General features: G+C 44.9%; 2 protein-coding genes across 6 annotated transcripts in view; one reads left to right on the forward strand and one right to left on the reverse strand.

Annotated features, from left to right (window-relative positions):
* TPCN1 (two pore segment channel 1) overlaps positions 1-7358 on the reverse strand; it is a 72442-nt gene extending 65084 nt beyond the window's left edge. Inside the window, exons 1-2 of one of the 3 annotated variants that reach the window (XM_075898207.2) lie at positions 7220-7358; positions 5902-6201 (exon numbers count right to left, since the gene is read on the reverse strand). In XM_075898207.2, coding sequence (XP_075754322.1) covers positions 5902-6010 — 109 coding nt within the window. In that variant the 5' untranslated portion in view covers positions 6011-6201; positions 7220-7358. Of the gene's footprint in view, positions 1-5901; positions 6202-6308; positions 6615-7085 lie in introns of those variants that run through there. The other 2 variants (XM_075898206.2, XM_075898208.2) reach the window with 2 other exon arrangements.
* On the forward strand, positions 7250-22711 carry DRC10 (dynein regulatory complex subunit 10). Of its 3 annotated transcripts, none has more exons than XM_075898213.2 (5): positions 7250-7583; positions 8193-9049; positions 19094-19327; positions 20654-20725; positions 22258-22711. In XM_075898213.2, the coding sequence occupies exons 2-5, from the start codon at positions 8336-8338 to the stop codon at positions 22528-22530; spliced, it is 1293 nt and encodes a 430-aa protein (XP_075754328.2). In that variant the 5' UTR covers positions 7250-7583; positions 8193-8335; the 3' UTR covers positions 22531-22711. The 3 variants fall into 3 exon arrangements, with proteins under 3 accessions (XP_075754328.2, XP_075754326.2, XP_075754327.2); XM_075898211.2 differs by lacking the exon at positions 7250-7583 and adding an exon at positions 7585-7652; XM_075898212.2 differs by lacking the exon at positions 7250-7583 and adding an exon at positions 7618-7660.
* The last annotated feature ends 795 nt before the right edge of the window (positions 22712-23506 follow it).

Below are 23506 nucleotides of genomic sequence, written 5' to 3' on the forward strand. Positions count from 1 at the left end.
CCCTCTCCAATGCGTCCACATCCTTTTTGTAGTGTGGGGCCCAGAACTGGACACAGTACTCCAGATGTGGCCTCACCAGGGCCAAATAAAGGGGAATAATGACATCTCTGGATCTGCTGGCAATGCTCCTCTTAATGCAACCTAATATGCCATTAGCCTTCTTGGCTACAAGGGCACACTGTTGACTCATCTCCAGCTGCTCATCCAGTGTAACCCCCAGGTCCTTTTCTGCAGGTTGGTCCCCAGCCTGTAATAATGCTCGGGATTCTTCCGTCCCAAGTGCAGGACTCCGCACTTATCCTTGTTAAACCTCATCAGATTTCTTGTGGCCCAATCCTCCAATTTGTCTAAGTCACTCAGGACCCTATCTCTGCCCTCAAGCGTATCTACCTCTCCCCCGAGCTTAGTGTCATAAATAGCATGTAACTGAATAGTCGTGTAACTTTAGCAGTTACATGACTATTCAATAGCCCTGGGCAGTGGGGCTGGCAGCCACTGTGCTCCCAGTCCCACTCCTAAGGATCCTCCATCACACCTAAGGATCCTCCATCACACTGTGGGGTGGCAGGCAGGAGCCAGTTTAAAAACCAACTCCCTGCACAGACTGGCTCCCGCCTGCTGCCTCTGCTACAATGGCAACAACGCTGAGTGGCAGCAGCCTGTTTGTAGGGAGCTCAGAACCTCCTCCACCCCACCAAGGACAGAAGCTGCTGCTGCAGAGCAGCCTCTATGACAATCCCAAGCTCACCACAGACAGAGGCTGCTTTATGGCAGTCTTCCTTGCAACACCCCCCCCACCCCCATGCTGCTGCCTTGGAATCCCCTCTCTTCTAGGTCACAACTCCCTCCCAGATCTTGTACTTCCTTATACACTTCTCCCCAGGTCAGAATCTACTCCTACATTCATACCTCCTCCCAGACTCTGCACCCCATTCTTCTACCCCAGATCATAACACACTCCCTCCAAGACCCGACATCACCTCCTGCATGCCAGTCCTCTATCCCAAGCTCTCTTACATCCCATCTGCTGTCCCAGACCCCTACACCTTCTGCCCACAGAAGTGTGGTGCTTGACCAACTTCTGGTCTATTTTTTCCACCACTGTTGGTGAGATTCACCATATGACTTTAGGTAAGGTCACCGAATTCCTTCAATTCATTCCCTCCCACCACCACCATCAGTAAAAAGATGGTAATGCTCATTTAACTCATGAGAAAGCTGTGAAACTTAATGAAGGTTTTGAGATCCTCAAATAAGATGCACAATAGAAGGGCAACAATTTCTTTATGAAACAGACTCAAGTGATGACAGCTCTTCCTTTCTCTGTCTCTTTCAACTGCTGCAGTTTGAAAAACTTCTATCAAGCCTCAATTCTTTTTGTTCAGACAGCTGCCTCTCCTGTGGTAAAACCACACTATTCCCTCCATTATCATCAAAATTCTAGTCAGCTTTGCAAAAAGAGTGCGCACCCTGGAAGATACGATACTGCAGCACAATACAAAATCCAGCCTTCATTAATCTCAGTCATTGTAAGCCTGTTATATACTCCTCCTCACTGAAGTGTTTTCCTCTATTCAGTGTTTTGAAAAATAAAACCAGGGGACAAGTTGTCTTTAAATTCTTATTTTAAACAGAGTTGGCTTCCATCTTCTCATTTTCATGTAATTTAAAGAAAATTGTAAGTCCATAACAGCAAGCAAGAAAGTCCCATCTGCCCATCACTCCTGTTACAATTTTAGGAAACATACTGTGGAGGCAGGAAAAGGGAAGAAGGGAATTTGTGTGCAGCCATCTTGGTCTTGTTAACAAGAGAGCAAGAGTCAGGCTAAGTCTGTGGCCTGACAAGGCCAGATCTGTAATTAGACCTGCCTTTATCTCTCGCCTCTATAGGGAGATAAGGACAGAATGCTGGCTCTGGCAGGGACCTTGAGATAAGGAGCGCCTGGGTGGAACTAAACTGTTAACCACTGGTGTTTGTAATGGGAAGGAGACTAATTGTTATTGTTATTATATCTAATAGACAGTATATAAACTGCTTCATAATTGCTTGTATTCGAAGATCTGCCTGGGGGGGCTCACCCCCCCCTGTCTGAACCAGTTTTTCCCTTGCTGTAGCTCATAATAAAACGGCCTCTGGCTACTTGTTGCTTAAACACAATGCAGAGTGAAGGCTTGTTTTCTTCCACAATACAAAGTAAAAATTGACATACAGAGGTATCATGGTTCTGAGAAGACTGGCACAGAACTATTTACAAATATTGCAGCCTAGTTTTTACATACTAGCACTATTGCCAACTCCCCCATTCCACCCCCAAATCTGAGGGACCAGTTGCCAACATGTCAGAGAGTTAAGCCGGGGCCAAAAGAGAAACTATGGTTCTGTGTTGTACTTAAATAATGATACAACTGTAGGACAGATCAGAACTATAACATGATTTGGGAAAATTGATTAAACTTTGATGATATCCTATCCAGACAACAAAATAAATCTTCACAGCTGAGGATGTGAGGGAGAATCCCAAACCTGAAACTTTTTTAGGGGACAAATCTGAGGAACTGTCCCAGATTGAGGTATCACGAGGGGAGATTTTGGAACAAACTGATAAACAGTATTAAGTCATCAGGAACAGATGGTATTCACCAAAGAGTTTTGAAAGAACTCAACTGTGAAAATTGCAAAACTACTAATGGTGGCTTATAACTGACCCTTTAATCTTCTGTATCAAGTGACTGGAGGATAACTAATGTGACGCCAGTTTTTAAAAAAAGTTTCTAGAGGTGATCCTGGAAGTTGTAGCTTGCAGCAGCATCCCCTGTGAGGCAGAAGTGTGGGAATGGGGGGAAGGGAGCAAGCAGTACCATGAAGACTGTGCTGCGGGGAGAGGGGACTGGCTTTAAGTCAGCTCCCACTCCCCCTTTTCTGCTCTTGTTGCCCTTCATACAGAAGCATCAAGGGGCGGAGGGAGAAATGTGAGCAGTCGAATACTCAACTATTTGCTTACATCCCTAATAAATAAACATAATTTGTTGGGGAAAGGTTAACATGCGTAACAAGGTTTCATGACTCATTAAATCTAATAGAATTCTTTGAGGTCAACAAGCATGTGGACAAGGGGGATCCAGTAGATATAGTGTACTTAGATTTGCAAGAAGTCTTTGACAAAGTCTCTCAAACGTCTTCAGAGGGAAGGCCCTCTCAAGGACTGATAACAGGTTAGGACAGGAAGCTAAAGATAGCAATAAATGGTCAGTTTTCACAATGGCGACAGGTAACTAGTGATTTCCTCCACAGGTCCATACTAGAGATGTAAACTCCCAGTTAATCAGTTATCATTTAAACGGGTTAACTGACTAAAGCGGGGTATCAATCCAGCGGGGCTGCTGGGAGCTCCCAGCAACCTACTGGAGCAGCACCCACCCACAGTGGGGTCAGGCTCCCTGCTGGGAGAGGCTGATCTGGAAGAAAGCAGCCCCTGTCAGTGGTTGGCCCCCTTGGGAACTGGCACAGCTCACTGCCCACTGCAGATGGGAAGATGCTCCTGGTCCCACTGGTTACCAGTTACCTAAACAGGTAATGCTTACCAGTTATGGTTAACCTTCCACAGCTCTAGTTTATATTAGGAAAAATCCTATTCAATATATTCATAAATGATCTGAGAGGGGGATACACATTGAGGTGGCAAAAGATTTGCCGATACTAAACAACTCAAAACAGTTAAGTCTAAAGGAGACTGAAGAGCTTCCAACGGATCTCACACAACAACAGATGAAATTTAATGTTGATAAATGCAAAGTAATGCATATTAGAAAACATAAACCCATCTATGTACAATCTAATGGGGATTAATTTAGCTGTTACCACTCAAGAGAGATCTTGGTGTCACTGTGGATCATTTGTGGAAGACATCCACGCCACGTGCAGCAGCAGTCAAAACAGCAAACTGAATGTTCGGAATCATTAAAAAGGCAGAGTGAATAAGACAATGAATATCTTATTGCCTCTATATTAATCCATGGTACTCCCACATCTTAGATTAAAAACTTTACTTAAGTCCACACTGCAATTGTGTTTTCAAAAAAAAAAAAAAAATTGGAATAGAGGGTTTTTTCTGATACTGGTCAACTTCTTTCTATAAGGACGAAACTTTTTTCCAAAAGAGCTCTTTCAGAAAAGAGCGTGTGTGGATGGGGAAGAGGGAGTCCTTTTGTAGGAAGAAGAGGAAAGAGGAAAAAAATCACAGGTGTCCTGGTGGCCACTCCACTCCATCCATAGTAATTACAGCTTAAATGCAAGAGAGCATCCATTCAGTGCGGATGCTATCTTTCAAAAAAGCAATGTGCTTTTCCTGAGTAGACACTCTCTTTCAGAAGAAGCTTTTTTGGAGGATCTCTTCCGGCCTCATGCCACTTCCCGCTTCATGGGAATGGAGATCCATGGCCAACGGAAGCTGCAATCACCCATACCTGTGGAAGCACAGTTAAATGTAGCAGTGATGGCCTGCTAGGATCCTGCCCTGGGGAACCATCTTCCAGCCTGTGGGCCAGTATTTGCCCATCCTTGTACAGTGTGCAGATTCAGCAATCAAGCTGTGCAGAGTCCAGCTGATTTCATCGGTGTCTGCACAGATACAGAAGCTCATGCACATACTACCAATAGCAAGAACGGAGCATGCATGGTTACTTTTAAAGTAAATTGTAAGTTAATTCAGGTCTACTCAACTTTGGAAGCCCAAGGGGCCACAATGATGCTCACAACACATGCGGAGGGCTGAAACTTATGTGGGGTTGCATATATATGAAAGTATATGTCAATAGCTTCTTTCACACTGACGGTCATGAATACAAAGATTAAACCTTAAGCTGGGTGCTGGACCTAAATGTGGCCAGTGTGAGCCAGTCAGCACTTCTCAGGCTCTGCCCACAAACCTAAGCAGTCAGCATTTCCCACAATGTCCCAGTGCTGTCAGCACCTCCTCCCGGAGAGGTAGAAATGCCATCACCCTGTACCCCCATCTGTTCCAGCCAGCCTGTCCGCTCATGACTTTCAGTGCTCACCCCACCTGGGAAATGCCTCGTGGTTGTGGAGTGTATTCCCAGTTAAGGTCATGTTCAAAGGATCCCATCTGTGGGCCATGTGTTGAGCCCCATGTAAACCTAAACTGCACCACAAGCCGCAAACAAATGGACCGCGGGCCGCATGTTAAGAAGTCCTGTTTATTTGATCCAAGCAAATAGGCAGAGGTAGCATTATCTCATTTCTATTTAAAAAATACACACCACAAATACTAGCACTTCTTCCCATATAAAAAAAAAAATCTCAATTATCAGGGACGTAAATTTAAGATTGACAGACTGTGCAGAGCAGGAATAAAGCAAGATTACATAAGGGATCAATTTCTTGACTAGAACCAAAAGAGTAAAAAATAAATACAGCAGCTACAGACAGACAAGTTTATGTTCTAGGGGAAACATCCGATGACATGACTGCAAATACTGTGTGTTAGCCTGGTCCAATGGCATCACATGAGAACACACATAGCTCGGAGCACAGATATGGAAAAGAGAAACTTCAGCTTAGGGGCAAAAACTCCTCAATTTATTACCTGAGAGTATCAAAGGTTGCATGACACAGACTCATATAAAGGATCAAGTCATTTATTCCTTCACTACTCAAAACATTCATTAGAGTTATGAGAGTTTTGAGCAAATAAACAATTTCCAAATAGGTACTTGAGGTTATTCCTAAGACTGTGAATAATTATTGTGTAAGATTTCCATAAGAAGAATACAATGGAACTGCTGGGGGGAAAAACTGAAACCACAATTACAGCAGGTGACTGAAAATAAACTATGCTTCCCTCCCCCCGCTTCCCCCCCCAAAAACCTATCAAGTAGTCTTACTTTCATTAGGCAAGTCCTCTGAATCCAGCTCATTGACTGCTGAGGTGTTGCTTCCACTTTCATCCAAAGTGAGAATGAGGGGAACATCATCATCCATGCTTACAGCCATTGTATTTCCTTTCAGGTTTCTCTCCTAAGAATTTTAAATAATGTCTTTTGAAGTCCACCTTTCAAGAACACTTGGTCAAAAATATTCCTCAGAAAGTTCTCCATCAACCAGGTGCATCTTCTAGACGTAATATGCAGAAAAACATACCCATCTCCAGGGGTCTCAATACAAAAAAGAATCTACCAAGTTGTCTGCAAAGAATAGTTCAGAGAAGTAAATTCATTAGTAACATTAGTTTACAACCAACCCCTCACCATTTAAAAAATAAATAAACTTGATCCAACTTAGCCTCAACCACAATAGCTACACCACTCATGGTTTAATTTAGGACAGAAATAGTCCTGGGTACATTTCTCAATGTTTGTTAATAAAGAATAGGCAGAAGCCGCATCTCTCTCCACATATATTTTTCCTGAGGGACAACAAGGTGACACCACCACATCACTCTGCATCCCGCCACCCCTCAGCCGCGCCTCCCCCCCGCCTGAGGGGTGCTGGAGTACCCCCAGAGAGGCAGGCGCAGGTCCCTAGCATACAGTTGGCTGATCTTAGCCTGAAGGCGAGAAGCGAAGCACCACTGGCTCACATGGCCTCAAACCCAGCACTATGGTTTCTCTTTCAAAGTGCCTGCCCTGGGGAGGGGGGGAAGGAGCCTGCCCGGGGGGGGGGGGGAAGGAGCCTGCCCGGGGGGCCGAGCGCGGGGGGGGGGGGAGAAAGGAGCCTGCCCGGGGGGCCGAGCGCGGGGGGGGGGGGGAAGGAGCCTGCCCGGGGGGCGGAGCGCGGGGGGGGGGGAAGGAGCCTGCCCGGGGGGCGGAGCGCGGGGGGGAGGAGCCTGCCCGGGGGGCGGAGCGCGGGGGCGGGGGGGGAGGAGCCTCACACGAAACCCGCACTCCTGAGCCCTACGGATACCGAGGGGGGGGGGCCAGTCAGGCCCCTCGCCCTGCGCGGGGAAGGCGGAGCAAGTCCCAGGGAGGCGGGGCCAGACAGCCGCCGGGCCAGGGCAAGGCCCCGGGACCCGCTCGCACCGGGGGGTTCAGCTTCGCTCTCTGCCCAGGAGGGTCGCAGGGACACGCACCGGCCCCGGCTGCTCCTCGTGCAGCGGCCCCGCCCCTCGGCACACTGTGCGCGTGGACTCTCCACTCCGCCCGCGCGACCCCCGCCGGCCGCACCAACAGCAGACCCGAACCCGCCGTCGCTGCAACAACTCGCCTCAGTCAGCCGTCGATTGTCCACACCCCGCCTATTGGCCGTCTCCCTCAGGACTCCGCCCCATGCCTGAGACCGACCAATCGGCCCTACTTCCGTTCTTTAGCAACAGCGGCTCATGGAAGGGGGGCATCCGGGTGTCTTTCATTCTGTCCTTCCATTGGACTCTGGTCTTGCCCATCAAAGGAAGAGCTAAAGTTTCCGTTTCGGATTGGACAGAAGGCTCGAAGTCTCTGCCCAGACTCCGCCCTCCAACGGAGAAGGAAGGGGCTGGGCTAAACTTACCGAACAAGGGCGGCGATTGGCTATGGAGGGAGGGGGCAAATCAGTCAGGACCTATCCCCGCCTCCTTTGTTTGGGGTTAAAGGTGAGCGAGGGGTAACCTAGCAACAGAGACACGCTGGAAGAGGAGCGGAAGGGAGGCGGCGGCGTTGGTGTGAGCAAGTGAAGAGAGTTGGGGGACCTCGCCCGCACCCGAGACGCGCGCCCCCGGCAGCCTCCTGCCCCCATGCCCACCCAGGGAGACCGGGGAGCTTGCTCCCCTAGTCCCACGCTCAGGCCACCTCCCCCACCCCATCCTTACCAACCTGGCCACCTGCTCTGATAGACCAGCCCCTGTTCAACCCACCGCCACAGAGACCTAGGAGCCTCCAACGGGACTGAGCAACCAGCCCTCTTCCCCCCCAAAGCAGGGCATCCCTGCCCCATCTCAGTCTAGTCTCACAAGGACTGGAGAGTTTTCCTTCCACTTTTCAGCATAGGAAACAAACAGCTCATTAGCTGTCTCAGGCACTGGAGGCTAACCACTAGAATTAGTTTCACCTCCAGCACAGGAGGGTGGGCTGTCATAGGCATAAGGACCCAATATGCTGAATGTGCTTTTAAACTTAGAGACAGACCCCATATAATTTTACATTCTCAATTTTGGCCAAGGTATATCATGATGCTAATGCTAAAATCAAACTTTTTTTTTCAGGTAAATGTTGTGAAAGAAGAGCATGCAGCAAAACAGCAGGGGAATCTAAATCTACGTGTATTAAGATGTCCTCTGTGACTGTATTCATATAGAAGATTTTTGCTCCCTTTCATCTTAGAACTTTTAAATATTTGACTGAGAATATGGCAACAGAGGTGGCTATCGTGCTCCAGTTGCCATATGAGGCAACTGAATCAACCACCAGGCCCTCCATGGGATACAGTCAGACTCCAAGAAAGTCAGTGATGAAACCAAGTCCACTAAAGCTTTTGGATCCAGCTCGTTCAAAACTTACCACTGTTGAGACAAAGAGGATCATATCTGTTTTGGATGAGACCATCTTTAAGATAGAACTGATCAGTCTGATCTCTCACATTACTGAATGTGTGGGTGATTTAAGCACTATCCTGGGATCTGAGCTCATAGGTACCCTTAAGGAGCATGAGCGGCTTTCAAACAACATGGAAGCTTTACTTACCCAGCTTCAAAGAGAAGGTTTCCTGAAGCAGGATGATGGAAGAGGGGACCTTGTAGGAACTGACCGGCATCTTCAATTGCATCAACAAGCTGTAAAAAGCTCTATAAGAAATATTCTGAGACTCTTTCAGGCTGACCCTATAGCTTCTCAAGCTGTGAAAGACGAGGCTTATGCTAGGGATTTATCATCTGAAATGTTTCTCAAAAGGTTGTCAGAATTCCGGGGTTTCTTATTTGAGAAACTCCTGACTAGTCCCTTAGAAGAACAAGAAAAGATTCAATTCATGGAAGAAATCTCCCTCCAGGAAAAGAAAAACAGTGAAACTATTGCAGCATTAGAGGCAGAACTTGCAATGGCAATCCAGAGTCGAGATGATGAGGTACAGTGGTGGTAAGACTAAACATTTCAAACTAGAGACCTAGGTCATTGTAGGAAAGGCCAGTAAACTAAACTATATTCTGTTTGTTGCCTCTCAAAGTGGAAGTCACTAAAATATTTCTTAATACACATTCTGAATTAGAAATAGTTATATCTACAATATAGTTGAGAGAATATGTCTGTCTCTTTGTTCAAGAACTTTTCCAAAACAGAGTTAGGGCTACCAAATACAGTGTACAGCCTTCTCTTATCATAACGTAAAGCAGCGGTTCCCAACAGCCAGTCCACGGTGCTGGCTGCTGGGCTACAGCAGCTGCCAGAGCTGAAGCTGGCTGTTTGCAGAGGCTCAACTATCTCCAGCACCCATAGAGACTGATTTTTGCACTGTGACAGAAGTGGTAGCAGGAGCCTTCCTCCCGCTCCCACCCAGATAAGTTGGTGGCTTGGCCTCCCCCTCACCACCTGTGTGGCCGATCTTGCTGCTGGCTGCGGCACTGGGCTGAGACGGTGGCAGAAGGAAGCAAATAAAATGTTAACAGTCTGCCTAAGTTTGTGAATGAGTTTGCTGGTCCACAGTATAAAAAAGATTGGGAACTACTGACTAAAAGCAAGGTAAGGGTTTGATTGTGCCAGGAAAATGGAATGTGCCTTCTCATAAAACCATATAGAAAAGAAACAGAATTACCAGGCAAGTGAAAGGGGTGAGCTGGGGCTTTGCCCCCCATCTGGGACTTCCTCAGCGCCAAGCCACTTTCTTCCTTCCCCTCCAGGCCCTCTTTAGAGTGGGCTGAAGTCGTGCCTCCTTCCCCCAATTCATATGGGAACATTGCTGACTGTTCTTCTTTGTCAGGGAGCAAGGGGAAAGTGCAGTTTGCTGCAATCCTCAATCTGGCTGGGGACTGTAGGGGGCACAAATCAGGACCTGTCTCAGCCTGGGAACATGTACCCCTCCCCAGGTTGTACCTGGTGGAGCCGCAGCAGCTATGGGGAGGTGCTTTTCACCTGGCCCCAAGCTGCTCTGATGCATACTGAACCCCTCATCCTCATGCCCTCTCCAATGCATGCTTTAAATGAAGCATTTTCATTTTATTTTCCAAAAACAAAAAATAATGAAGTTAAGGGCCCAAACAGTACTGGGTAAATCTAATTCTAAAAACAGTTAAAATGAATCCCTGCATATTTAGATTCAGGCACTCAAACATAGTTCTCCATCTTCATTGGCCAGCTCAAATCATATTGGAACCCAGTTTTACCCACTACTAAGTTTTAAAAGTATTAAAAAATATGACACAGGCACTATGGCAAAGAGGGTGTCACAAAGCCTCTCCTAGTCAGGGCCATAATGTCAGCTTTCACTGTAAAGTACTAGTACCATTCCCTGTAACAGATAGTGAAATAGAGACAGTAGTAACAATTCTAAAATTCTATTTTAAAAATCCATTTTTAATACAGACTCCATATTCACTATTTTACTATATATGTTAGAAATGTGTGTCTGTCCGTCCATTTGTTCAAGAACTTCTCCTAAATGGTAAGAGCTAGAACCACCAAATTTGGTGTACAGCTTCCTCTTATAATGTAAAGCAAGGCATGTGTTTGGTTGTGCCAGGACAATGGGATGTACCTGTAATTTGATTGTTTCTGGCAGAAGACACAGTTATACTGCAGAAAGTCCACAAGGAGCCCACAAATGGGCCAGAGATAGGAACCAGGACAGCTATAACCGCATTGGGCCAGCAGGGGGCAGGGGTGGAGAAAGGGACAGCTGTCTACTGTATATTTCAAGTAATAGAGAAGTAGCTGTGTTAGTCTGATCTTGGTAAAATTTAAAAAAGCAGTTGTAGCACTTTAAAGACTTACAAGAGGATTTATTAGGTGATGAAAAAGCTCATCACCTAATAAACTATCTTGTTAGTCTTTAAAGTGCTACAAGACTGCTTTTTTTGTTTTAATATAAATTTCAGAGAGTTTGTCTGTTTGTGATAGTGATAGAAATAGTGTCTGTTTGTGTGTGTCTGTCTGTTTGCCTGTCCCCTACCAGGGGTACATGCACCTTTGCCCTAGCTGTGCCCAGTGTAACTGCGGCAGCCATGGACAGGTGCTTCTCATCTGGCCCTAAGCTGCTGTGATCCTTTCTCCCTGGAGCAGCCTCCATACTGAACCCTTCAGCCTTTGCCCCACTCCAGAACAATGATTGAAATAAAGAAAACCAAACTTATTTGAGTTAAGGATCTGATCAATGCCAGGTCAATCTTCTAGTTTGACATATTGTTATAGGCATTTTCTATAGCCTTCATCATAGTGCATCATTGCCTCATGAATATTAATGAACTAAGGCCCACATCCTCAAAGACATTCCCCGAAATACCTACAGGGATTTAAGGCTATAGCTCATAACCTTCTTCTGAGGTAATATTGTTTCTTCATTTTACAGCTGTGGAAAACAAGGCTTAAATTACATATAGGTTGGTGAGCGGAGCCAAGACAAGGACTCAGATCTCCTGAATCTAAGGCCTGGCCTACACTAGGAGTTTAGATTGAATTTAGCTGCATAAGGTTGATTTTCTAAATGATGCGTCCGCACTACCAAGCATGTCACATCAACTTTAAGGCCTGCTCAAGTTAATGTTTGTTGGTTATTTCATAAAGAATAATGCTATTCCTGATCTTGTATATTCAAAGTTACAGTCGTGTAGACCCAGCATAGAGAAATTCAAGGTTCTTGGCCTCTGGGAAGCATCTCACAGTGCCGTGTTCTGGCCAAAATTTGCGCCTTTACTGGTCTCTAGTTGAACAGGAAAATCCCCAGAAAAATTTTAATTTAATTTCCAGGGTGGCCAGTTTTGCAAGCACATCTCAGAGCAAGTAGCGCTCCATGGTACATGAGGCCATGACTTCAGCCAATTCAAATACTACAATGATTGTGAATACTTCTACTCCCATGGGCTACAATTCCCTGGGATGCAGAAGAGTGCCAGTGTGGATTGTCTGGAAGCAGGAGCAGCCTGAGGCCGGCTGCAGCAGCTGGCACCCTAGGCAGGGTGGCGCAATCAGCGCCCCTGCCTGCACGGCTGTCAATGTCCGTAATGTCATCACAGGGTGCCCGGGCCAGCAGGCCCCTAGGCAGCTGCCTAACTCACTTAGGCTCATGGGCTGCCCCTGTCTGGGAGATCTTGGACCTCATTGAGGCATGCGGAGAGGAATCCATTCTCTTCAAGTTCCAAACCAGCAAATGTAGCATGGACATTTACGTGAAGATCATAGGCTGCCTGATGGCTAAAGGATATTCCAGGGATGTCTAGCAGCACTGAATCAAAAACTGAGGAGCTCAGGTAGTCATGAGGCAAAGGAGGCAAACAGATAGTCTGGTGCACAACTGCACAGATTCCTCTTCTATGAGCAAGTGGCCAGACATTCCTGGCGTCAGCATGGAGGACAGCATAGTGGCAGAAGAGGGGGATGAGAAGGAGTATTTTCCAGCCAGCAGTCAATGAGAGCCAGGATCTTTTCACCGTGCTGGAACCAGTACCCTCCTTCCAGGATGTCTCTCAATTGAGCACTGACCCCGGGGAGAGCACTTCTGGTGAGTTCACAATTCAAGCAAGTTAAGGCAATTGGGTGTGAAGTACAGTGCACTCTGTGCCTACATAACTGGGGGTGGGGGAAGGGGAGGAACTCAGAACCACTTATTAATGTGACTGAAGATGAAGCAGGAATTTTCCCTGCATATATCCATGAAGTTCTCACACAGGAATTCTTTGATCTGTCTCACAAGATTTTTGTGGAAACCACTCTTATTCTGTCCTCCATAGTAGGACAGCTTCCCTCACCAAGATATCAGTAAGTAGTCTGGCATCATTAAACCATAAAGCCTTACAGCATAAGGTCTAGGTTTCTGGCCACATTTAGTCAGCATCTGCTCCCAAAGAAGGGAAGCTATTTGCACTCTCTGAGGGAGGCCGTGTCTGCTGGATCTGGACATAGAGGGAAGCCCTGTCACCCCTCCCTGCCTTCAGACTTCTGTGGGTTGGAAAAGTAGCACTGTCCTAGAAATCTAGTGTGTGCTGGATCCTGCCCTGGCTGGCCTTTTACCATGCCTGCCTGCCTCCAAATTGCATGAGTCCAGATGCTCCCCTTAGAACTCTGTGTGCTTGCTGTAAAGTGGCCACTTTAAAGCAAAAATTTGGCCTTGCACAGAACACATTTCCATTGTCTTTACAGAGACCTTCGCTATAGGATAACAGATTGGGGTGTGGGATTAAAGGCAAAGATAGGGAATGCAGGGGCAGCTTGTTGAGGGTAATGTATATGAGTCTCAAAACTGGTCATTCATAAAACTGTCCTTCAGAGCCTCTCTGATTTGAACTGCCCCAGACTGTGCTCTCCTTATTGCCTTGGTGTCCATCTGCTCAAAGTCTCTGGCTGTGTGCCTTGCCTCAACACCCCACCCTGCCAGATAAGTTTCCCCTTTGCTCTCACAAAGATTATGAAGCACACAACAGGCTGACACCACAAATGGAATGTTGACTTCATTGAGGTTCAACCAAGTCAGGAGACTCCTAAACATACCCTTTAAATGTCCAAAAGTACATTCAACCACCATTCTACACTTGCTCGGCTTGTAGTTGAATTGCTCCTTGTTGGGGGCCAGGCTGCCCATGTACGGCTTTATGAGCCATGGGAACAAGGGGTTGGTTGGGTGGCCAAGGATCACAATAGGTATTTCCTCCTCTCCAATTTTCATTTTGTTGTCTGGGAAAAAAGTTGCAGTATGCATCTTTCTGAAGAGGCAGGAATTCCTAAAGATGTGCACTTCATACACCTTTCCTGACCATTCCACATTGATGTCAGTGAAAAAGTCCTTGTGATCCACCACCATTGAGAAGTATCCATTGTGGTTTATGTACTCTTCGGCAAGTTGGTCAGGGGCCAAGATAGGGATGTATGTTCCATCTTTTGGTCCACTGCGATTAGGGAACCTTATTACGGCAGAACTGTCCACAATCGTATCTGCGTTTCCCAGAGTCACAACCCTCTGAGACAGAAAGGTATTGATCACTTTGGCTACTGGTATGACAACAGCCCCCACTATAGATTTCCTCATTTTGAATTGATTCCCAGGTGAATGATAGCTGTCTGGCTTTGCAATCTTCCAGAGGGCTATTGCCACATGCTTCTCCAGGGTCAGAGCGAGTCTCGTTTGGATACTCTAGTGCCTCAGGGTGGGGGAAAACCATTCACAAAGTTCAAAAAAAGTGACCTTGCACGTTCAGAAGTTTTGCAGTCACTGTTGAGCATCCCATCTTTGCATCACAGTGTGGTCATACCAGTCTGTGCTTGTCTTGTGGCCCCAGAACCAGCGTTCCACTGTGTCCACAGGACTAACTGGCAGCTGTACTTGCATCAGCACCAGGACTTGCATGAGGAGCAACTCCATGCCAAGCTGAGATTCATCCTCCTCCTCTTCCTGGCAAAGTGACATGCATATACTCACAAAGTACTGCATCATTAGGCACATCACAGCACTCATCATCATCAAAATGATTTGCTGCAAACCTGGATCCACGATCCTTGCTTGTGCTGCTATGATGTCTGCACAGCAAACCAGGACAAAAAAAGGCGTGAACAGACTGTTTCTCATTGGTTTCGTGCAAGGAGGGAGAGACTAGAGTTCATTATAGGATGCTGACAATGTTAACCCATAACCACTGGCTACAGAGTTTTGGTCCCAGCAGGCACCAGGAGCATAGCACAGAATGCAAAACTGTCAACAGTGTATTGCTTTTGGAGTACACTATAGGCTTCCTAATTGGGATGCACTATTCAGACTTTATTGAATTCTTCCCCACAGTGAGGACTCAAAATTTGACTTTGCAAAATTAGGTGATCAGAAATCGACCATAATAGTTTTGACCTCATCTTGTAGTGTTGACATAGCCTCGGTCCATCATTGCTGTCATGGCTGATCCCCACTCTGCCACTCCCAAGTGCAAAAGGTGAGGGCCCACAAGAGACCTTAAAAAAATACCTTGCCTCTACAGCCTCTGTTTATAAAAACTCCCCAAAGTCACAGATTTACTGACTTTGCAGGGTAGCTGCCACCATCAAATGATTTCTCCTGATTCCTTCCTTGTTCAGTTCACTTCTATGCCCCGAATTCCTTGGAAGCATGGTAGTCCTGTCTGGGTTTAAATCAGGGATGGGCAAAAAGGCCTGTGTGGGTCAGATCCGGCTTGCCAAGTGAGTTAATTGGCCTGTGGAGGCCCTGCCACTCTGCTGCCCCCAAACCAATCAGGGGCTGAGGGCGAGAGGAAGCACACAGTTTCCTCCACTCTGCCCCCACACTGCAAGGAGTGTGCGGTGCTTACAAGCACCACATGCTCCTGGCAGGACAGGAGGAGACTGCACGGTCTCCCATCCTCGTGCCCTGATTGGTTTATGGGTGAGGGGCAGCACATGAAGTTTCCTCCTCCCTGCTCCTCCCATGCAAGGAGTGTGCAGCGCTTAGAAGCGCCACACAATCCTGGCAGGGCAGGAGGAGACTTTGCAGATTGGCCTGGGGGCAGAAGGGAGAGTGTGTGAAGTCTCCTCCCATCACCAGGGAGATAGGCACTTAGGGGGAACCTCTGGTGGGGTCAAAGACTTCATGCACTTCCCCACCACCACCAAACCAATTATGGTCTGTGGGTGGGGAAGCAGGGAATTATCCTGGCCCACCCCTTCCATTCTGGCCCTGCCAGCACACCTTCTTTGTATCACAATTGCTATATATACAAACTATTCCTTCCTCCCTAATTATTTAATCATTTCAGTTTTTATATAAGAGTTCTGGTCTATCTAGTAGGCCATGCATTCACAGTGAATGAAAACAGAAATAAGGAAACAAAGTATAAGTTCATAAGAGGGCTTGTAAACAACATCAAGTTAATAGATAAAGAAACGGAAAAGTGATGTGTGATAAGTTTACAGCTGCAGCTTTGCTTGTTAGGGATGTGAATGGTTAATCGGATACCTGATTAACTGGTAAGCATCAGCCCAGCCAAAGCAGTCCCTGCCTATGGCAGGCCTATGCTGGCCAGAGCAGTGGGCCTGTCTTGGCTGTAGCAGCACGCCATGGGTGAGGATGTTCCAACCGGACCTTGGCGAGTGGAGGGGTGGCTCCAGCCCAGATGGAGTGGCCCTTTCTGGTTTCGTTTAAGCAGTTAACTGGTTAAATATAATGTTTAGCCAGTTAAGTGATTAATCAGGATTTTACATCCCTATTGCTTACTAGCAGTTCTGGATCTGTACATAGACTGGCTACAAAAATTTGTAAACCAATTATAAATCATGATGCAATGTAAAATGCCTGCGTTCGTTTTGAAATATGTATGTAATCTGCTTTGGAGCTGTGGAAAACACCAATATCCACCCCAATGTACTTGACCTTAATCATTTTAATCTTGTACAGTATTTCTGTGTGTCACTAAAAAAGCACTCAGTGATGAGTTTAGATTTTAGCTAATTTCTTGGAAATTGAGTGGAAAAGGCCTCTGAGAAAAATTCCAATGCCTCTTGCATATAAATGCATGTTGATTTGTTTTAATGCTGGAAGCAGTTTCCAAATCATTCCTTTCTATCCTAAAGACCTCCAAAGTGAGTATTTAAAACCACAATCTAATGTTCTTTACTTCTTTCCAGTCAGTGGGTGACAACTCTCATACACATACATGCCATTGTCCTGCGGTTCGATTTAGTTTAGATCCAAGGGAAACCAGGACATGCTAGGGCTATTTAACCACTTTCCTACTTATTGCAAGTTTTAAGCAGTTAATACAGTTGTTTAAGTTTTACAAGCCTTAAAAACAATGTCTATACAATTTAAACCTTGAATACTATAGATTCTAAAGAAATTAATACAATAATAAAGCCTAATTCACTTACACTTCACCCCTATGCTACCTACAGTACCAGCCAGGAGATCGTGGTTCCTTTTCTTCCCATGTATTAGAATGTCCTGCACTGGGTCGCCAGTGTGAAGGACCTATTTACATTTAGTTACATTGAGCAGGACCTGTGGGTCAAGCCTGCCCATTTCCTCCCATCGATTGTTCCTACTAGGACCAGTTTTATAGCAAAGAGAGACTTGGTCGTTCTAATAATATTTACTAATTGATTACATATTGTGTAGGATATGTAAAATACCCAATGCCTCTATTTGGGGTACATCCTGCTACTCAGGATGTTACCTAAACTATGTGCGTAGTTGACAGTTTCATGGCTGCATGTGTACTTTTTGCTTATTAGAAACAGAAGTACCAGTACAAGTTTGCTTGTTCTGGGTTCTTGACGTTGTCTTGCGTACCCTGCTTAATCTGCATTGTTATTCAAAACATTTCCTGACTCACAGCTTCCCTTGACCATGCCTGCATGCTTTGGCGCACCAGACTTGAGACAGGCCAGAAATCTGCACTGTGAACAAGGCAGACATCACCACAAGGCAGGGTAGTCCAGGCTCCCCTATAGCCACTCAATATCACTTCTCTTTGTGGTTTACACTCAAAATATAGGGTAAATAAGCCATCTCCAAGGAAGAACATTAAGCAGCCAGGAGATTTGACATGATGGTGCTCATTATGCAGCATACAAGAGTCTCACTGTTCAGAGAGGGGATTTATCAAAAAGTTCCCTTAATTTCTTTATTTTAAAATTAATTAAGAATACAATAAAAATTGCAATTGTGTTGTTGTTTTTAATGAGACCCAAATCACTAATAACAGTTACAGTCCAGCATAATCTATTAATCTAGTGTAATGATCTGACATCTAGTTTAATCTGTCAATATATCTTTGCAAAAGTCGATCCATCTGTTCATCTGTAGTGAAAAGTATATCTTTGGGTTAAGTGAAAGTCAGATTTTTCACCATCATTGCAATGAAGAATGGCTGAATAGCTTTTGGGCTTGGACTAGAACATTTTTGTGAAGATTTTATAGGGATCATAGCAGTATAGCAGTAGCAGCTAGTTATTTGCTTTTACAATTTAAGGCTACAATCCTGCAATCTGATCCATGTGGGAAGAGCCTGCGTTCATTTAGAGCTCTGTTACCTTCACTGGGCTTTGTACAACCCTCATGGTTCAGTGGAAATGGTCCAGTTGAATGATTGGGGACAAAGTGCACCTAGCAAGGCTGTAGATCAGACAAGATAATCATCCTCATTTTGCATTTGGGAGGTAACTGAGTTCTAATTTCCAAGCTCAGGTCAAGCATGCTGGTAATTCAATGCACTCATGATTATTTAGTGCAGTTTAGCAGTTTGCTCAGTACCTAGCAAGGAAATACGTGGTTTTTGTCTGTTTGTCTAGACAGGCAATCAGATTGGACCCATCTGCCCACAGGACAGGCACAGTAAGCCTGATTCCAAGCTCAGTGAATTCAATAGTCTTTCCATTGACTTCTGTGAGCTTTGGATCAGGTCCAGCATTGGTAGCAGCTGTGCCAACTATCCTATGCTGCTCAGCTGGTGTTAATCGGTGATGCCAATTCATTCCTTGGGCTTTCTGCCAAACTATCAACAAAAGAGTCCTTGAGGGTGTGGTTTTCAAAGCACTTAAGGCTTGTCTACACTAGAAGCACACAGTAGTGAATCTGGTGAAGGCACTGTATGTGAGCTGGAGAGAGTGCTTCATCAGCATAATAAATCTACCTCTATGAGAGATGGTAACTATGTTTATCTACCCCTCTGCTTAGAATACTGTAATTTACATCTCTCAGGAGTGTGATCTATTTTACACCCCCTAAGCAATGTAAGTTTTATACCATAGTAAGATCTAGTGTAGATCAAGCTTCAGTGTTGGCCAAACTCTGTACCCTTTGAAGTCACTAGGAGTTGCACCAATAATGATTTCAGAGTTCTGTGTAAATACAGTGTACTTGCTGTCATTGGAATGTAGTTCCTTATCTTAGGACACTGGTGTCTTTGTAACTTAATTCTCCTGTAGTTTCAATCTGTAAACCCCTTGTAAACCTACTGATCCTTACGATGCCTTTTTTCCCTGGGTTTAGATTATGAAAAAGAATGCTGCAATCAGGGATCTCAAAAGCCATCTACTCCATCTGGAGAAGTTCTCTGAAAGCCACATCCAACGCACCAAACATGAAGCAGAGAAACTCCAAAAAGGGGAGCTGCGAACTTCCCAGGCAAAGTGTGCCAAGATACAGCAAGATATAAATCAGCTAAGAGCACAGCTCAATGTTCTCATCACAGACAATCGAGAGTCAGAACTGGCTCTCAGAAAGGTATGGAGGGAAGGGCGTTCTAGAGAGGCAAGGTGACTTGTTAGTGTGCTGTGAGTTTTTCATATTGCCTACTAAGCTTTACCACTGAACTGCTATTGGACATTCCTGGTAAAATATGCCTGCTGTGCGGCTGAACATACAGCTGTAATCTAACATGCTATTGATAAAAAAGCAGCCTCACAGCAACCCATCAGCAAAGAAGCTAATTTGTTGTTACCTATAAATCCCACCAGACATGTACATAATGGGTGCCAGCCTGCCTCTGAAGACACATTCAATACATAGCACAGGTTACACAGTGCTCTAGTAGGTCAATGAAGCAATTAGAATTCATAGCACAAAAATTGCACTGCAAAGTGCAAGGGAGGCAAATTTATATTGCAACCATCAGAAGAAACGGTCAGTCAGACAACATCCTCACCTTCCACTTAGCTAGGTGCTATCCAAACAAACAATCCTGATTCATCCTCCTGATCACTGGCATCTCCAAAGCTTTACAATTGGTGGTAGTGTTCCTGCTGGAGAGTGGAAGAATTGTATAGCAAAAATCTATAGTGTTAAAAAAACTTTTTTTTAAAAATCCGTGCTCAGTCCAATAGTCAGATCAATTTACAGGCAAAACATACCTACTTAAAGATGTTTACGCTATATGTCTGTTGTAGCTCTTTCCAGATATTTTACAGTCCAAGGTAGAATAATGCTTTATCTGTAGGGACATTGCCAAAGTGTTGAATTAAAGATTACAAAGCAGTATGAAATCCAAGTATCCCCATCCATTCTTAGGCCTGCTTTGTCATTCAGCTCAAATTCAAGCTGTCAGTCATTCCTCTCTCTCTCTGTGTGACTTTGGTTTGGGGTTTTTTTGTTTTGTTTTTTTGTAAAAAGCTGGTTAGCTCACAATATATGCTGACAGAGAGACAAGTGGGAGAAAGAAAACACAAGCCCTCACTACTGGAACCTTTCCCATCCTACATGCTTTATTCTCCAAAGACCGAATATTTTAATTGGATTTTATTTTAAATGCACCCATCATTATAATCCAGATAGTGTTGCTGTGCTGCAACTGAAACCCATCCACTTACTGTAAACCAAGTAAACTCCATATTCCTTAGGTGGATGATGTCTGCTCTCCGTAAGAGACCCAGAGATGGATAATAAAGACATCTTGGACCAATGAACCTTTCCAAAAGGCGCAGGCATCACATTCAAGCATACTAGATGCTGGGATTTAAACATACAGCTCCTTTCATCCCTGCATAGTGGATGTTATGTTTCTATATTCAGCTGCCTGTAAATGTTTTTTTTTTCCTGTGTCATTTATTTTAGAAAAAATACAAAGTGGAGATGGAAATTGAGAACTGGATCCAGAAATATGATGCTGAAATGGGAGAAAAACAGGTACCCTCACTGGTCAAGACAGTTGGCTCTTCTTTGAGAGGGCTTGTTCATGTGGGTCCCACTCAAGGGATGTGTATGATCTACCCAAACAAGCCATCTAAAAGAAGAACCATGATTCTTATGAGGCAAATAACCATTTTTCTGCCCTGCTTTTGTGTTCAGCTGCTCTGTACTGTCTAGGCATTGTTGAGAAGAGTCATATCATCTGCAAAATCTATCCTATTCTAGCATTAGATGATTATTTCCTCACTTTGTTAGATGGAATTGTTATGCTTGATTCCTTAGAGTTACTGGCTCTACCTAGTATACAAATCAAGTGCTTTTTCCACATCACTACTAACTTGTTAGACAGCTAGTTCAGAGTATAGAGAGTGACAGCAAATGCATCATTGCCTCTCTTCCACATTAAGCTTAATAGTCTTAGAATCGTGTCCAAACCACCAAACCCTTCCTAGAATCCACTAATTCCTCACATGTTCCTAGCATCTTAGTGGATCTCTGCTTGGTTAACAGCAAAGTAAGGGACTAAGGAGGGGGACATGGAAAATTGTTGAGAATGGGCCTTAATAGTAGGTCCCATGTAATAACATGGTAGGAAGCAGAAACCTGCTGGTTCTTGGCTGCCCATGAAGCCATCATCATGAATATAGTGACAGAAACTGATGAACTCGGGTTGGTAGGGCTGACACACAGATGTTTCTGATTCCCCTTATTCTATCCTATGAGCATGTTATCTCCATAATACTTATTTTCATCCCTATAGATGGTTTATAATGACAATAAACCACAATCATCCATCTAATTGTGTTTATATCACAGGGAAAAAGTTGCTTAAGAAATTGAGTGTTGTGGCCTGGTCTTGCAGGACACAGTTTTTAAAGATGCCTAAAGGGATTGGGCACCCAACTCCCAGTTGGGTACCTCCTTTTAGATCTTACTCATTTCATCTTCTGAGATGCAACTTTTAAAGAGCTATAAGTGGCTCTGCACACATTTGTGATGGATGAAATGATCCCTAAACATAGAGGCTGCGTCTACACTGCAGGCTTTTTGAGCAAGAACAGTTGTTCTTGCGCAAAAACCTGCCAGGTGTCTACACTGCACGTGTGTTCTTGCACAAGTAAATATGCAGTACAGCGTCAGAAAACAGGTCGTCTTCTGCAAGAGTTATTCCTCTCCCCACAAGGAGTAAGCCCTCTTACGCAAGAAGGCAGTGTGGACAGGCAATGGGTTTCTTGCACAAGAAAGCCGTATGGCTAAAATGGCCATCAGAGCTTTCTTGCGCAAGAGAGCGTCCACACTGCCATGGATGCTCTTGCGCAAAAGCACATGGCAGTGTGGACGCGCTCTTGTGGAAGACCTTTTGCACAAGAATTCTTACGCAAAACATTTCTTGCACAAGAAGCCTGCAGTGTAGACATAGCCAGAGGGTCTGTAATGCTTTTTGGGATCCTCCGGGAAAGACATTACCAATGGGAAATATAGGGTGATGTTATGAATGTCATGAATAACTCTGTTTGCTGCCCTACCAGACTGAGTATGAGGAAGTTGATGCTGTCTATACTGAAGAGAAGGCCCAGCTAGCTGAGTTGAAGGAGAAGTATGCTATGCTTGAACAAGAATATTCCCAGATCAAGGAGGAGAGGAGGCTATCTCAAGAGAAGAAGGAAAGGGCTGAGAGGGAACTAGCTATCATGGTCCGTGCTGCCACTCACATTCAGGCCTTCTGGAAGGGCTACTTGGTCAGGTCACTGTTAAAGTCAAAGAGAAAGAAGAAGGGAAAAGGCAAGAAGAGCAAAAAATAAATTAGTTCCATCCTTTTTCCCTCCCTCTCTTGCAAAATTATAGGAATTTCCTCTTGGACCTTATCTGTCTAGAATGTTTTCGCTTCAGCCAGACAAACACCCTCTCTAAGACTGTGGTTTTTATGTACACAAATCTGGCATGTAATAATGATTCTATTATAAATAAATATCAACGAACATATTAGACTTCCAGGTATATTAATTCCAGATATTTTAATTGCTTTTGGTCTGAATTTAAGAGAAAAAGGATTATCTTGTAGTTAAGACACTACATTGAGGATTGGGACTCCTGGACTTTATCCCCAACTCTACCACTCACACACTGCGAAACCTAGTAGAAATTACTCAGGGTCCACTCCAGCCCCTGCTGTGGTCAGTAGCAAAATTCCCACTTACCCTGGTCCCAGAGCAGACCCCTACCACAGACCTGTGTTTCTTATCCAAGGTATAGTCTAGACTAGTGAGTGCTGTGTTACCTCTGCCCTCTAATGTGGGGTGTCTTTTACCCTGCTTTGTTGTTGTTGCCTGCACTCCTGGACTGACAAAGTGATATTTTGTCTGAAACAGCAGGAGTGAAAGCATAACAAGTGGTGAATAGGAATGCTTCCGAGAAAAGTACAAGGGGAGATACCAAATGTCATTAACATGTAAGATAATACATAAGATATGTATGATAGATTGTTTATCTCAGTCTATAAATGTTGGGATATCTTGACTTAACTCTTTGGCCAGACTAGGAGGCAATAGTGAAATCCCTATTGAGCTGTGTCCACTGTCACAGCTACATATATGTAGTAGCTCAGTGACTATCTGGCTACTGACAACTATTACTGTAGTTGGTTCAGAAGTAAACCTGACCCAGGTGCCTTTATATTTTATGAGTCTGTGATCTTTGGGGGCTTTCTTGAAGTCTATTATGCTAGCTGTTTGTGCAGAGTATGAGATATACAGAGGAAGCATACAGAAACACACGCCG

This window comes from Pelodiscus sinensis, chromosome Z (genome assembly GCF_052426305.1).
Source record: "Pelodiscus sinensis isolate ZL-2025 chromosome Z, ASM5242630v1, whole genome shotgun sequence".
Lineage (NCBI taxonomy): Eukaryota > Metazoa > Chordata > Testudines > Trionychidae > Pelodiscus > Pelodiscus sinensis.